Source organism: Thamnophis elegans, chromosome 14 (genome assembly GCF_009769535.1).
Source record: "Thamnophis elegans isolate rThaEle1 chromosome 14, rThaEle1.pri, whole genome shotgun sequence".
NCBI classification, from domain to species: domain Eukaryota; kingdom Metazoa; phylum Chordata; class Lepidosauria; order Squamata; family Colubridae; genus Thamnophis; species Thamnophis elegans.
Genome location: NC_045554.1, coordinates 36,838,412 through 36,850,011, shown reverse-complemented (window position 1 = coordinate 36,850,011; position 11,600 = coordinate 36,838,412). Strand labels below are relative to the sequence as shown.

The 11,600-nt window shown below is 39.8% G+C and overlaps 1 protein-coding gene across 1 annotated transcript; it reads left to right on the top strand.

Moving 5' to 3' along the window:
* The first annotated feature begins 5,253 nt into the window (after positions 1-5,253).
* On the top strand, positions 5,254-11,171 carry LOC116517560 (C-factor-like). The gene is made up of 6 exons (XM_032230587.1): positions 5,254-5,409; positions 6,400-6,451; positions 7,526-7,713; positions 8,046-8,204; positions 9,233-9,340; positions 11,058-11,171. Exons 1-6 carry the CDS (start codon positions 5,254-5,256, stop codon positions 11,169-11,171), a joined length of 777 nt encoding a protein of 258 aa, XP_032086478.1.
* Positions 11,172-11,600: the final 429 nt, after the last annotated feature.

The window sequence follows — 11,600 nt, the reverse complement described above, 5'->3', positions numbered from 1 at the left end:
TGGAGGCAAGTTCAGGTTAATTGTTCTGACTCTCAGGACATTTCTTCAAAGTTCTTGGTTGCTTCTCTCGTTGATTGGTTTCCATCCATTGTTTCTTGTCCTGCCCCCAAGGGGGTTTGGAGAATAGATTGACTCCCTCTTCTTTGTGGCAGCCCCTGACGTATTGGAACACTGCTATCATGTCACCCCTAGTCCTTCTTTTCATAAAACTAGACCAATGGTTCCCAATCTTTTTTTGACCATGCCCCATCTAAGCATCTTTAAAAACCTGATGCTCCATCCGTGACATATAATTCTTACTTTACTCAAAAAGTGAACTCTACTCACAAAGAAGGAGCCTAAAAGGCCATTAACCTGGTTTAATCAAGGTTCAAAATGCCCCCATTTTAAATCAAACTGCCTCCCTGTGGGGCATGAGCCCCATGTTGGGAACCACTGAACGAGACATACCCAGTTCCTGCATCCCTTCTTCATATGTTTTAACCTCCAGTTCCCTAATCCTCTTTGTTGCTCTTCTCTGCACTCTTTTTAGAGCAGTGTTTCTCAACCTTGGCAACTTGAAGGTGTCCGGACTTCAACTCCCAGAATTCTGGCTGGGGAATTCTGGGAGTTGGTCCAGACATCTTCAAGTTGCCAAGGTTGAGAAACACTGTTCTAGAGTCTCCACATCTTCAGCAGTTTTCTCTCTCTTGTTCCTGACATGTCATTCTCATGGGTATTTTGCAGCCCAGATCTTATACTGTAACACATCCTGCTAATTGACAAACTACACAACTGGCGTCATTTACTTAACACACACCAGCTGAATCCTAAAACAAATACCACAAAGTTAGTAGTTACACCAGCCAAACCATTAAAAGAAAACCAGCAGAGTCACTAGCTGGATTCACCGCTACTGACTCTGCAAGTCATATTAGTTCCAAGAATGGCTTTTAACTTGATACTTTGCACATTTGTGTAGTGCAAAATGTGTCCTATTTGCACAGGTTCTGGAAGCTTACCTAACTGCAACAGCACCAGATTTGGATGTTTGCAAACCAATTCTTTCACCTCCTAGAAGTGGGGAAAAAGATCATAGGTTTTTTGGGGGTCAGTTAAAATTCACAATGATGTATAAGAATCAGATAATAATTTGAGGAGGATAGCAAAGAGAACAATAAGAGGTGATATTCTGCCAGTTCACCCTGGTTCGGCTGAACTGATAACGGCAGCGGCGGCGGGAGCAGAGGTGGGTTCCTACAGCTTCAGACCATTTCGGCTGAATCGGTAGTAGTTTTCTGGTCTGGGTCACTAGAACCGGAAGCACCCCACGCCTGCCACGCCCCCAAAGCAGTTCCACGTTCTCTTCTCCTGTTGCTGACCTCTTCTCCCATCGCCAGCAGGTTTCTGCACATGAGCAGAACAGTTTTCAGTAGACTGTGCATGTGCAGCAATGCATTTCATATGCACATGTTAGTGCTGCGCACAGTGTGCACGCAAATCTTTTGTGCACGCACAAAACGCTCTCTCTCAGTGAACTGGTAGTAAACCGGTTAAAAACCCACCTGTAATGGCTCCTCTCCTAACTTGAGAAAGTAAAGACTCTTGAAACGGATTATTTCAAAAGGAACCTTTAATCAAGCAGGATGGAAACCATTAGAAGCAAAGCAGCATCTGAAAACCTTCAGGCCATGAAAATGGGATTAAGCTGATAATGACCCCTCCCCTTTGTCCAATGCAGATTCTGACCAATAGACACATGTGTGAAGATGCTTCCTTAACTCTTCTGCCCTGGGAGTCAATAAAGTACATGTTCCCATGGCTATCTCTAGTTAGACATCAAAGTTATATATCCCACATGGCTACCATAAACATCCCTCCAGAGATGTTGGGACCTTCAGTCTCCCGGTGACAGGAAACCAGTTGTAGAGTTGTAAAACTCAGTTGTTTTAGATGTAGCTAATGATTTAACTCCGAGGCTCCCCTCCTCCCAATTGAATGGCAGTATCATGTTTAGGGATCTGACACCACCACTGGAATTTCTTCTTTACCAAATGGCAGCTGTAGAATTTTACTAGCTGAACAACATTTGTAAATATATATATATACATACATACATACAAACAAACAAACACACACACACACAAACACATATGTGTTGTATTTGTGCTAATAAATAAATAAAGAGAGGCTAGTATAGATCTATTTCAAGCTATTTAGCTCTCATCAGCTAGCCATACCCTTACTGGGATTGGATGAGAGCTGATGAGAGCTAAATAGCTTGAAATAGATCTATACTAGTCTCCCTTTATTTATTGATCAGCACAAATACAACACAAATGTAACAAAGGCAACAGTAAAAATATTGGGTTTCTGTCTGGATGGTCTCTTATGACGAGCCGATGGACAGAAAATGGAAACAGTGAACTTCCTTCCATATTTGGGCATACTAGGGGTTGTCACTTTAAATGTATGTATGTATGTATGTATGTTTGTATGTATGTATGTTTGTATGTATATGTTTAAAGTCACAACCCCTGGTATGCCCCAATTATGGGAGGAAGCTAACTGCTTCCATTCTCTGTCCATCGGCTCGTCACAAGAGACCATCCAGACAGAAAGCCCAATATTTTACTGTTGCCTTTTGTTACATTTGTAGCACAAATACTATATATATATATATATATATATATATATATATATATATATATATATATATATATATACACACACACACACATACATACATACATACATACATACATACATATACACACACACACACACACATATATACATATGAGCAAGTAACAAGCTGAGCAAGATTCTAAAAAAAAAAGAAAAAAAATGGACAAACCAGGAAAAGTATGAAGTGTCTTTTTCATTAAATGCCAGCTGTGCAATATTACAGCTCCAATAAAACAAATGGAAACAAACCACTTTGAAGCTTAACATAATGTGTAAATCCATTCAGTTCAGAGTCCCCAACAAACAGTCCACATCTCATGGCTACCTCTGATTTTCTTAATTAGAACAACCAATTTTGTTTTCTAGGGATACAATGCACCAGCAGAATATTTATGAGGTGGATTGCCCATGGGAAAGGGTAAAAAAATCATTAAAAGGTAAAGGTTCCCCTTGCACATATGTGCTGGTTGTTCCCGACTCTAGGGGACAGTGCTCATCTCTGTTTCAAAGCCAAAGAGCCAGTGCTGTCCGAAGACGTCTCCGTGGTCATGTGGCTGGCATGATTAAATGCCAAAGGAGCATGGAACGCTGTTACATTCCCGCCAAAGGAGTTTCCTATTTTTTCTATTTGCATTTTTACATACTTTCGAACTGCTAGGTTGGCAGAAGCTGGGATAAGTAACAGGAACTCACTCCATTACATGGCACTAGGGATTTGAACTGCCGAACTGCCGACCTTTCTGATTGACAAGCTCAGCATCTTAGCCACTGAGCCACTGCATCCCAAAAAATAAAAAATAATAGAGAGCTGTAATGAATTTCATTGATATTATTTAGATTTAATTACATCTTCTTCTCACTGTCACACACACCTCTTGCATTATGCCTTAATTTATTTTGCTTGGTATTTTCCACAACTTTATTCCTCTGCTTTGAACGGCATTACTTTTCTTTACAAAAGAAAAAAAGATTTTGGCCTGAATATAAAAAAAAGCATGCTATAGAGATGAAAAAACAATGGGGATTATGCAGGGGAAAAAGTTAATAGATAATAACCGCAGTCAATAGAATTTAAGAAAAAGGAAAAAAGAAAAGGGGAACTCCATCTGCATTTTACTTAGCTTTGCCTGCTGCAAAAGGAAAAAAATAGAATTGGTGTGTAAACATTCGTGGGTCAGAATATTCCTGAGGTGTTGAAAATGCAAAGTTGACATTCATCCTGAGTTCAAATCATGAACCACGATTAGCCATCCTCTGCTAAAGAGATTCTTACCTTGTTGTCTTCTCCCTATAGGTCCATAGTTGTAGCAAAGACCCATTTGGGTGGAGAAGGCAGCTCCAGAAACCTCTTCACCAGACCCAGGCCGATCCCTCGATCCGATCCTGTCACCAGAACGCTGAAAACGCAGAAATCCATTGGTTTTGCCATCTTTCTGGACTGCAGCTTCTGCTCCCAACTTGCTCAAATGTTTGTTTCAAATGTCTCTTTTTATTGCCGGAAATTATATTATAATGAACAGACATCTTTAGATCTTTTGAGGAATTATATTTATTACTAAATGTAATTAAATGTGTTTGCTGCCAACTCCCAGCGACTCTGGCTGGCACACCACAACCAATTTACTTATGACAAAAAGTAGCATTGCTTACATGTAACTGAAGCACCATTCAGGAAGACAAGCTACCACTCTACCGAATATATGTTGTTGTTGTTGTTGTTGTTGTTGTTGTTGTTGTTGTTGTTGTTAGTTCTGAAGTCATGTTCGACCCATGACAACCCATGGACAATATTCCTCCAGGCCTTCCTGTCCTCTACCATCCTCTGGAGTCCATTTAAGCTCATGCTGATTGCTTCAGTGGCTCCATCCTATCACCTTATTCTCTGTCGTCTCTTTCTTTTTTTGCCCTCAATCGTTCCCAGCATGAGGCTCTTCTCCAGTGAGTCCTTCCTTCTCATTAGGTGGCCAAAGATCTTGAGTTTCCTCTTCAGGATCTGGCCTTCTAAAGAGCAGTCAGGGTTGATCTCCTCTAGGACATATATAGTATATACTCTGTATGTGTGTATGTATGTATGTATACATATATCCCAGTGGTGGGTTCCTAGTGTTTCAGACTGATTCGGCCAAACCAGTAGCAGTTTGGCAGCCTGAGTTGCTGGAACCGGTAGCAACACAGGCCTGCCAGCCCCCAAACTGGTCCTCCTCTGGTTTTTTCCTTCTACGCATGCGCAGAGAAATTTTTATTGCATTGATGGTCAAATGTGCATGCCTGGAATTGGTAGTAATACCGGCAGCAACCCAATCCTGATATATACTTACAGTACATAGATTCAATAAAGTGGCAGCTTGTCTTACTGACTGTTCCTTCACTTTCAAGTAAGCAATGCTACTTTTTAAAATAAGAAATTGGTTGTGGTGTGCCAGCCAGAGTCGCAGGGAGATGGCAGCAAACACATTTAGTAATAAATGCAATTCCTCTAAAGATCAAAAAATGGGGTGTTGTCCGTTCATTATAACATTATCTCTGGCTATAAAAAGAGACATTCGAGACAAACATTTCAGCAAGTCGGAAGCAGAAGCTGAAGAGATGGCACAGCCACTTGATTTCTGTGTTTTCAGTGTCCTGGTGACAGGATCCGATCGAGGGATCGGTCTGGGTCTGGTGAAGAGGTTTCTGGAGCTGTCTTCCCCACCCAAATGGGTCTTTGCTACAACTATGGACCTAGAGGGGGAAGAAACAAAAGTAAGAATGAGTTAGCACAAGAAGACTTGGAAATAATGGTTCAGGAATTAAATTGAGCATGAATAGCAACCTTCCATTTTGAACATCGCATGTATATTCTGACCCACATACATTTACACAGCAATTAGTATAGTCTTTCCTCTTGCAGCAGGCAATGCTCAGTGAAATGCAGTTGGAATTCATTCTGTTTAAACAGCATAGAGTTCTCCTTTTCTTCTTTCCTTTTCCTTAAATTCTAATGTGGTTATTATGTATTAACTTTTTTTCAAGGTATATTTTTATTGGTTTTCTTCTTTGCTATAGTATACTTTGTTTTGGATTATATTCAACCCCCAAAATTAAAAAAAACTAATGCCATTCAAAGCAGAAAAATAAAGTTAAGTAGAGGAAAGTAGAAAGCAACATAAATTAAGGCGTAATACAAGAGGTACGTGGGACAGAGAAAAGATGTAATTAAAACTAAATCATATCAACAAAATTCATTGCACTTCTCTACGATTTTTTTATCCTTTCTCATGGACAAGCCACCTCATAAATATTCTGCTTTGTGCTTTGTATTCCTAGAAAACAAAATGTGAGTAGATCAAGTTGCTTTCTGCTAATGGATTATTTTGCTCCTAATTGTCCAGATAAACATTGTCTGCTATTTTACAAAATAAGACTCAAGGGAGTTCAAGGGTGAATCCAGGACTGAGCCATTAATCTCATAGCGAGAGGTTCCATTTAAAAAGCTTTGAAACTGCAGTAGAGTGAGGAAGATTTTGGGGGGAGCAATACATGATTGGGTTAAGTTGAACGGACTAAGATACTAAGCGTCATTAAGCCCTAATTTAGTTTCTTTTGTTTTGTTCAGTCAGAGATGTTGCACATTTAATGACAGAGATATCACGTTCCTGCTTTCCAGATTATCTTCTGTGGCATCCAGCTCATATCATCATCTGTGAATTTTAATTCACAGAAAAATGTAAGATCTTTTTTTCCCTCCTCTAGGAGCTAAGAGAGATGGTTTGCAGATATCCGAATCTGGTGGTGTTGCAATTAGGTAAGTTTCAACAGCCATGTGAAAATGGGACAGATTTGGTAGTAGAGGAAAGTCCAGAGTAACCAATTCAAAGTTATTCTTGTAACTGACCAAAGCTATAGATATCATTGGTTGGTTTCATGAAAGTTATCTCCCTAGAGAGAAAAGAGTTTAACTTAGATGCCTCCACATGTTAGAACTGCTTTCTCCAGAGAACCTTTTGAACAAGGAGGTCTCATGGAGATTATCTGCAGTTCCATTTGAAGAAAGACTCTGCAGCTTTGATGTTGAAAGACTTCATGCATATACTGTTGATATGATCAAATGATTAATCAATAATCTCAGTTGGTGGAGGTTTTGGTTTGGTTCACTGTGGTTTCTTTGAGTTGGCGTAGATTATTGTGAGACCCTCGTTTCAAAGAAGATAAACTGCTCCTCCTTCCAAGAAGTGGGCAGTCAGTTAAAGATGCTCCATTCATGGGCATTTGACATAAGGCAACATCTGCATCTCTCTGCTTTAAGAAGGGAAGGAGATTCTACATAGCAACGTTTGCCAAAATGAGCAGCTTTAAGATATGTGGACTTCAACTCCCAGAGCAGAACTCCAAACTGTTCCAACAGTCAGTAAACTGATGGAATCTGCTTGCCCAGCAGACAAACTTTATATTAGTTAGACTTTATGTTAGTTCACAGGGTTCAGGAAGACCTCACATGTATCTTTGTGTTTTAATTGCTTTATTCAATTTCTATAGTCGCCCATCTCAATGCAATTGATTCAATTGTCGAGCAGTTTTTGAGAGTTGCAGAAACAGAGTCAAAAGATACTGCAGGGTTTGTGCAGTAACTTTTGGTTATAAAGCCATGATTTGGATGTGATCTGTAAAGATCGTCTGACCTTAGCCCTCTGCGGGTGTCAGTTCAAAGCCGAGAGAGAGTCTAGGTCAACCTGTGAGATCATGAAAGTTCTTCCTTTGAACGTTGAAGGTGGTTAGTGGCATGAAGAGACATCAAGATCTGTGGTTTCAGGAGGCTCTTTGCCTTGCAATCACAGAACTTCATCTTGCTGAGGTTTCAATAACCTTGTTTTTTCCTTAGATGTTACTAAACCTGAAAGCATCCAAGCTGCTCAGAAAGAAGTGGAGAAATGTGTTGGAGAAGGTGGCCTGACCCTCCTATACAACAATGCTGGCATTTGGATCTTCAACGATCTGCAAACAGAAAATGCCAAGGATATGATGAGAGTTTACTCTGTCAATACCATTGGTCCACTGCTGATGAGTCAGGTTCATTGATGAACAATGCAAGGAAGACTGTTTTAATCAAAGAAAAAAAGATTGAGCCATTGAATTAAGCATAACACAAGGGCATGGAAACACTGCAGTGCCTCAAAAGAATGAAGTAGAAATTGTTCATAGATTTGGGAACAGGTTGACACATTAGGGGTGGATGCTCCCTTTTAGGGAGGGTTGGAATATAACAGTTTTCCTGGCTATGCTCAGATTAGGATAAGTCTATGAAGGTCCCCTTGGAGGAGATGGAAGAACTTTCCCTCTCATTGCAGTGCTGCTTTTCCTAGAAATAACTGTGGTTCATTCTTTTTTCTTCTCTCTCCAAGGCATTCCTACCCCTGCTGAAGAAGGCAGCCCGGAGAAGCCCATGTCAAGGGCTGAGCACCAGCAAGGCGGCTATTATTAACATGTCCAGTATTGGCGGCTCATTTGAACTTATGTCTTATTTTGACCAATATCAAGTAATTGGATACCGCTGCTCTACGGTACCTCATGAGTTTTCTATGTGGACTTGACTGCAGGTAGTGGGACCTCCCTTTCCATCCAAGAGGGCATCTGCCCATGCTTCTGTGTCCCTAATCCATTGCTGAGATGCAACCCTGTGTGGTGTCCCAGCTCTGGATCAGCAATGATGCTCAATTGCTGTCGTCTCTGCTCTTCTACTAGCAGTTTCCCCAATTTGGATGCAGACGTCTTGCATTGAAGTTCTCCCTTCCACTTTTGAGCTCTTCCTCACAAGAACGTGGTTCAAATTCAGTGGGAAAGGATTCTTTGAAAAGGAAATTTCATTCATATTTTTGAGAATTGTAAGGACTGAGATTTAGAAAAGAAAGAAGTGCATTGAATAGGTTGTTTTTGGTACTACCCAAATGTTACCTTTTCCATTTATTCTATAAAAGTCAACAACTCATCAAGAACAATATGAAAAAAAATAGCAGTGGGAATGTTTGCCTTGGGTTGGTACAAATATTTATTTGCAAAAAGGAGCTACATTGGTACCTTGGTACTCAACTGCTTTGAAACTCATCAAATTTGGTGCTCAATGTATTTTGACATGAAGATTTTGTCCCAGTACTCGTTGTTTGTTTGGTACTCAATGTACAATCTAGAATGTGTTGCTGTCAGCTGCTTTGTGACTCACCACATCAGTCCTAAAGGGATCTGTTTACCATTCATCATGATTAACCGAGGTACCATTGTATTTAATGGGAAATTGTTTTGACAGGCCAAACAGGTTATTAAGCAGACTCTGACACAGATTTTACTTGCATGAGATGCAGAATAATGAAGTCTGTAGAGACCTTTTGGAGAGAATAAATAGGATACAGATTTGTTCTACTGTATGACCTCAAATAATTCTTCAGTTGTTATGCCTCATAGGCCTTTCCAGCCCCGTGTAACGTTTAATATACATTATAATATCCTTTGTGTAATGTATATGTCCACCGTATCCTCCCCTTTTTTCCTTTAGTACATTTTCCCCTCATAGTTCTTTTTCCCCTCACTCTTGCAGGCTGCTCTAAACATGCTGACCAAGTGCCAATCTCTTGGATATTCAGCCGATGGCATCATGAGTGTCGCCATGCAACCTGGAGTAGTTAATACCGCTAACAACCCAGTTGTAAGTTTTTCTTTTCGGCATGGAAAACCAATAAAGGAGAATATTTGCAGTTCAGGCTTGAAATGAGGGGTCCTTGATGGCCTCTGAACTTGGTTGTTTTCTTGTAGACATTTCGTTACCCAACTAAGTAACATCATCAGTGCTAGTGAGGTTGTTTCTCAGCACTCATGATTAGCATTGATAATGTTACCTAGTTTGGGTAATGAAAGCGTCTACAAGAAAACAACCAAGCTCAGAGAGCACCAAGAACTCCTTATGATGTGAGAAAAAATATAACGCATTCATACCTATCTATGAATCAACATAGATAGACATTTTCAAAGACATATGAATGATAAAGAAGAATATTTGTAGATCAAGGTTGAAATGTGGGTCCTTGGTGGCCTATGAGCTTGTTTGTTTTCTTGCAAACATTTCATCACCAAATTAGGGAACACCAGGACACTGATGATGTTACCTAGTTTGGAAATGAAATGTCTTAAAGAAAACAACCAACCTCGGAGAGCATTAAGGGTCCCTCATATATGAACGACTTAATGATGAGTCTCTGAAAGTTTTGGTATTTTGATTTAGTTGGGTCTTTAGTGGTTTTTTTAAAAATGAAATAATGTGCTAATATAAAAAGAGACACATCAACAACTTCTCTTAAAGTTACACTATATGTTGAATTAGAGCATTGAATGAGGTGTAAAGACAACGAAGGAACAGACATTTTAACTCAGCAAACTGAACAATCTTCCCCTATAAAAGTTAAAATCCATTTTCTCTTAAAAGGAAATCTACTAAATCTGACCTTCTCGTGTTTGAATCCCTTCTATTGGTGATTCTCCCTGTTTGCAGAAAACTCTTTCTGCAGGAAAACATATGCTTATATATGAAATGAGAAGGACTCAGTCCATGTCATACATGAGATTCAAAGCAGGGTTGACAGATTTGTTTCGAAAATCGTAACAGGGGAAGATTCACGTAGAAAAGCAAATAATAGGAGTTCCTCTTTAAAAATGTTAGAAATAATTTTAATGATTTAGTATCTTCAACTTGCAAGCCCTGCTCATCCATGGTCAACTTAACTAACCCAAATGTAGGGATTTACACGATGCTTTGTATCATCTCCCATCATAGAGGCTATGCTTTTACACTGTACCTTCATAAGCCAAAATGAGATTGGCCTGTTTTAATACAAATCCTTCCCCATGTTAGAGTTGAACATTTATGATCAAGAGGTCCAACTCCCAGGGCTCTAAGTAAAACACCCATAGCAAACAAAACTCTGAGGCAGGTTGATTCCTCAAAGAATACGTTTATTGGTTATGTCATACTGGTACAGGGTGGTGAAAACTGACACTGAATATTAGTACGCTTTTCACCTAACTAAAAGTAAAAGTTTGTCATTTTCCCAAAACAACCAGTCACATGGCCAAATCAGGACACAGCCCAGTTGCTAGGTGACATCAGTCCCCTCCTTCCGAACACCTGCTGGAATGTCCTTGGTTCCCAAGAGAAAGTATTTTGTTTTGACTATAATGCCCCAACTATGTCTATTCCCCCCTCCCTATCCCTCGGCTCCAGGGTGTCAGCACTGAAGTCTCAAAATGGCCTCATTCAGGGCAGCTTCAGGATTGACAGGAACTTCATTCTGCTGATCTGCTGATGGGAGGGTTCTGGGTTGGGCAGGATCCATTCTCCAAACTTCATGAGATCCTTTTTTTTGTGACAGCCGGGAATCAGCGTGGAAGAGAGCACTCAAGGCATCATGGCTGTGTTGTCCAAGCTTTGTGAAGAGGACAACGGGACCTTTGTGGATTATTTGGGTCATCGACTTCCCTGGTGATCCATCGGTCTCACCTTGATTCATTGACTCATAATAAAGTGAGAAGCAACAAAGAAATAAATAACTGAATGTCATTGTTTTTGTTTTCTCTTTCTTTCAGAAGGGTTTTTATAACCGTATTTTCAATGTCTCACATGCAATGTGAGAGGATGAGGAATTGAACCTTAGCTCAAGCCCGTACATAATCTATTAGTTTCAAACACTTTTTTCAGAACATATTCCTCTCAAACGTATCCCTATCAACTCACATATGCAAATACACACACACACACACATGCAAAAGTAGAGAAAAAAATCAAGTAAAAGAGAAAAGAAAGATATTTAAAGAAACAAGAATCAGAAAAAATAAGCAACTTCCAAACCTCTTTTCAACAATTATAAAGAAACTCATTGTCCTTCTTACTCTTCAATATTACAAAATCCCTTAGT

Bases quoted from the DNA above. Each gene is read 5' to 3' on its own strand.
- LOC116517560 (XM_032230587.1), top strand. From the start codon at position 5,254: ATGGCACAGCCACTTGATTTCTGTGTTTTCAGTGTCCTGGTGACAGGA. The intron at 7,714-8,045 runs GTTCATTGATGA...TCTCTCTCCAAG, and splicing joins GTCCACTGCTGATGAGTCAG to GCATTCCTACCCCTGCTGAA. The intron at 9,341-11,057 runs GTAAGTTTTTCT...TTTTTGTGACAG, and splicing joins ATACCGCTAACAACCCAGTT to CCGGGAATCAGCGTGGAAGA.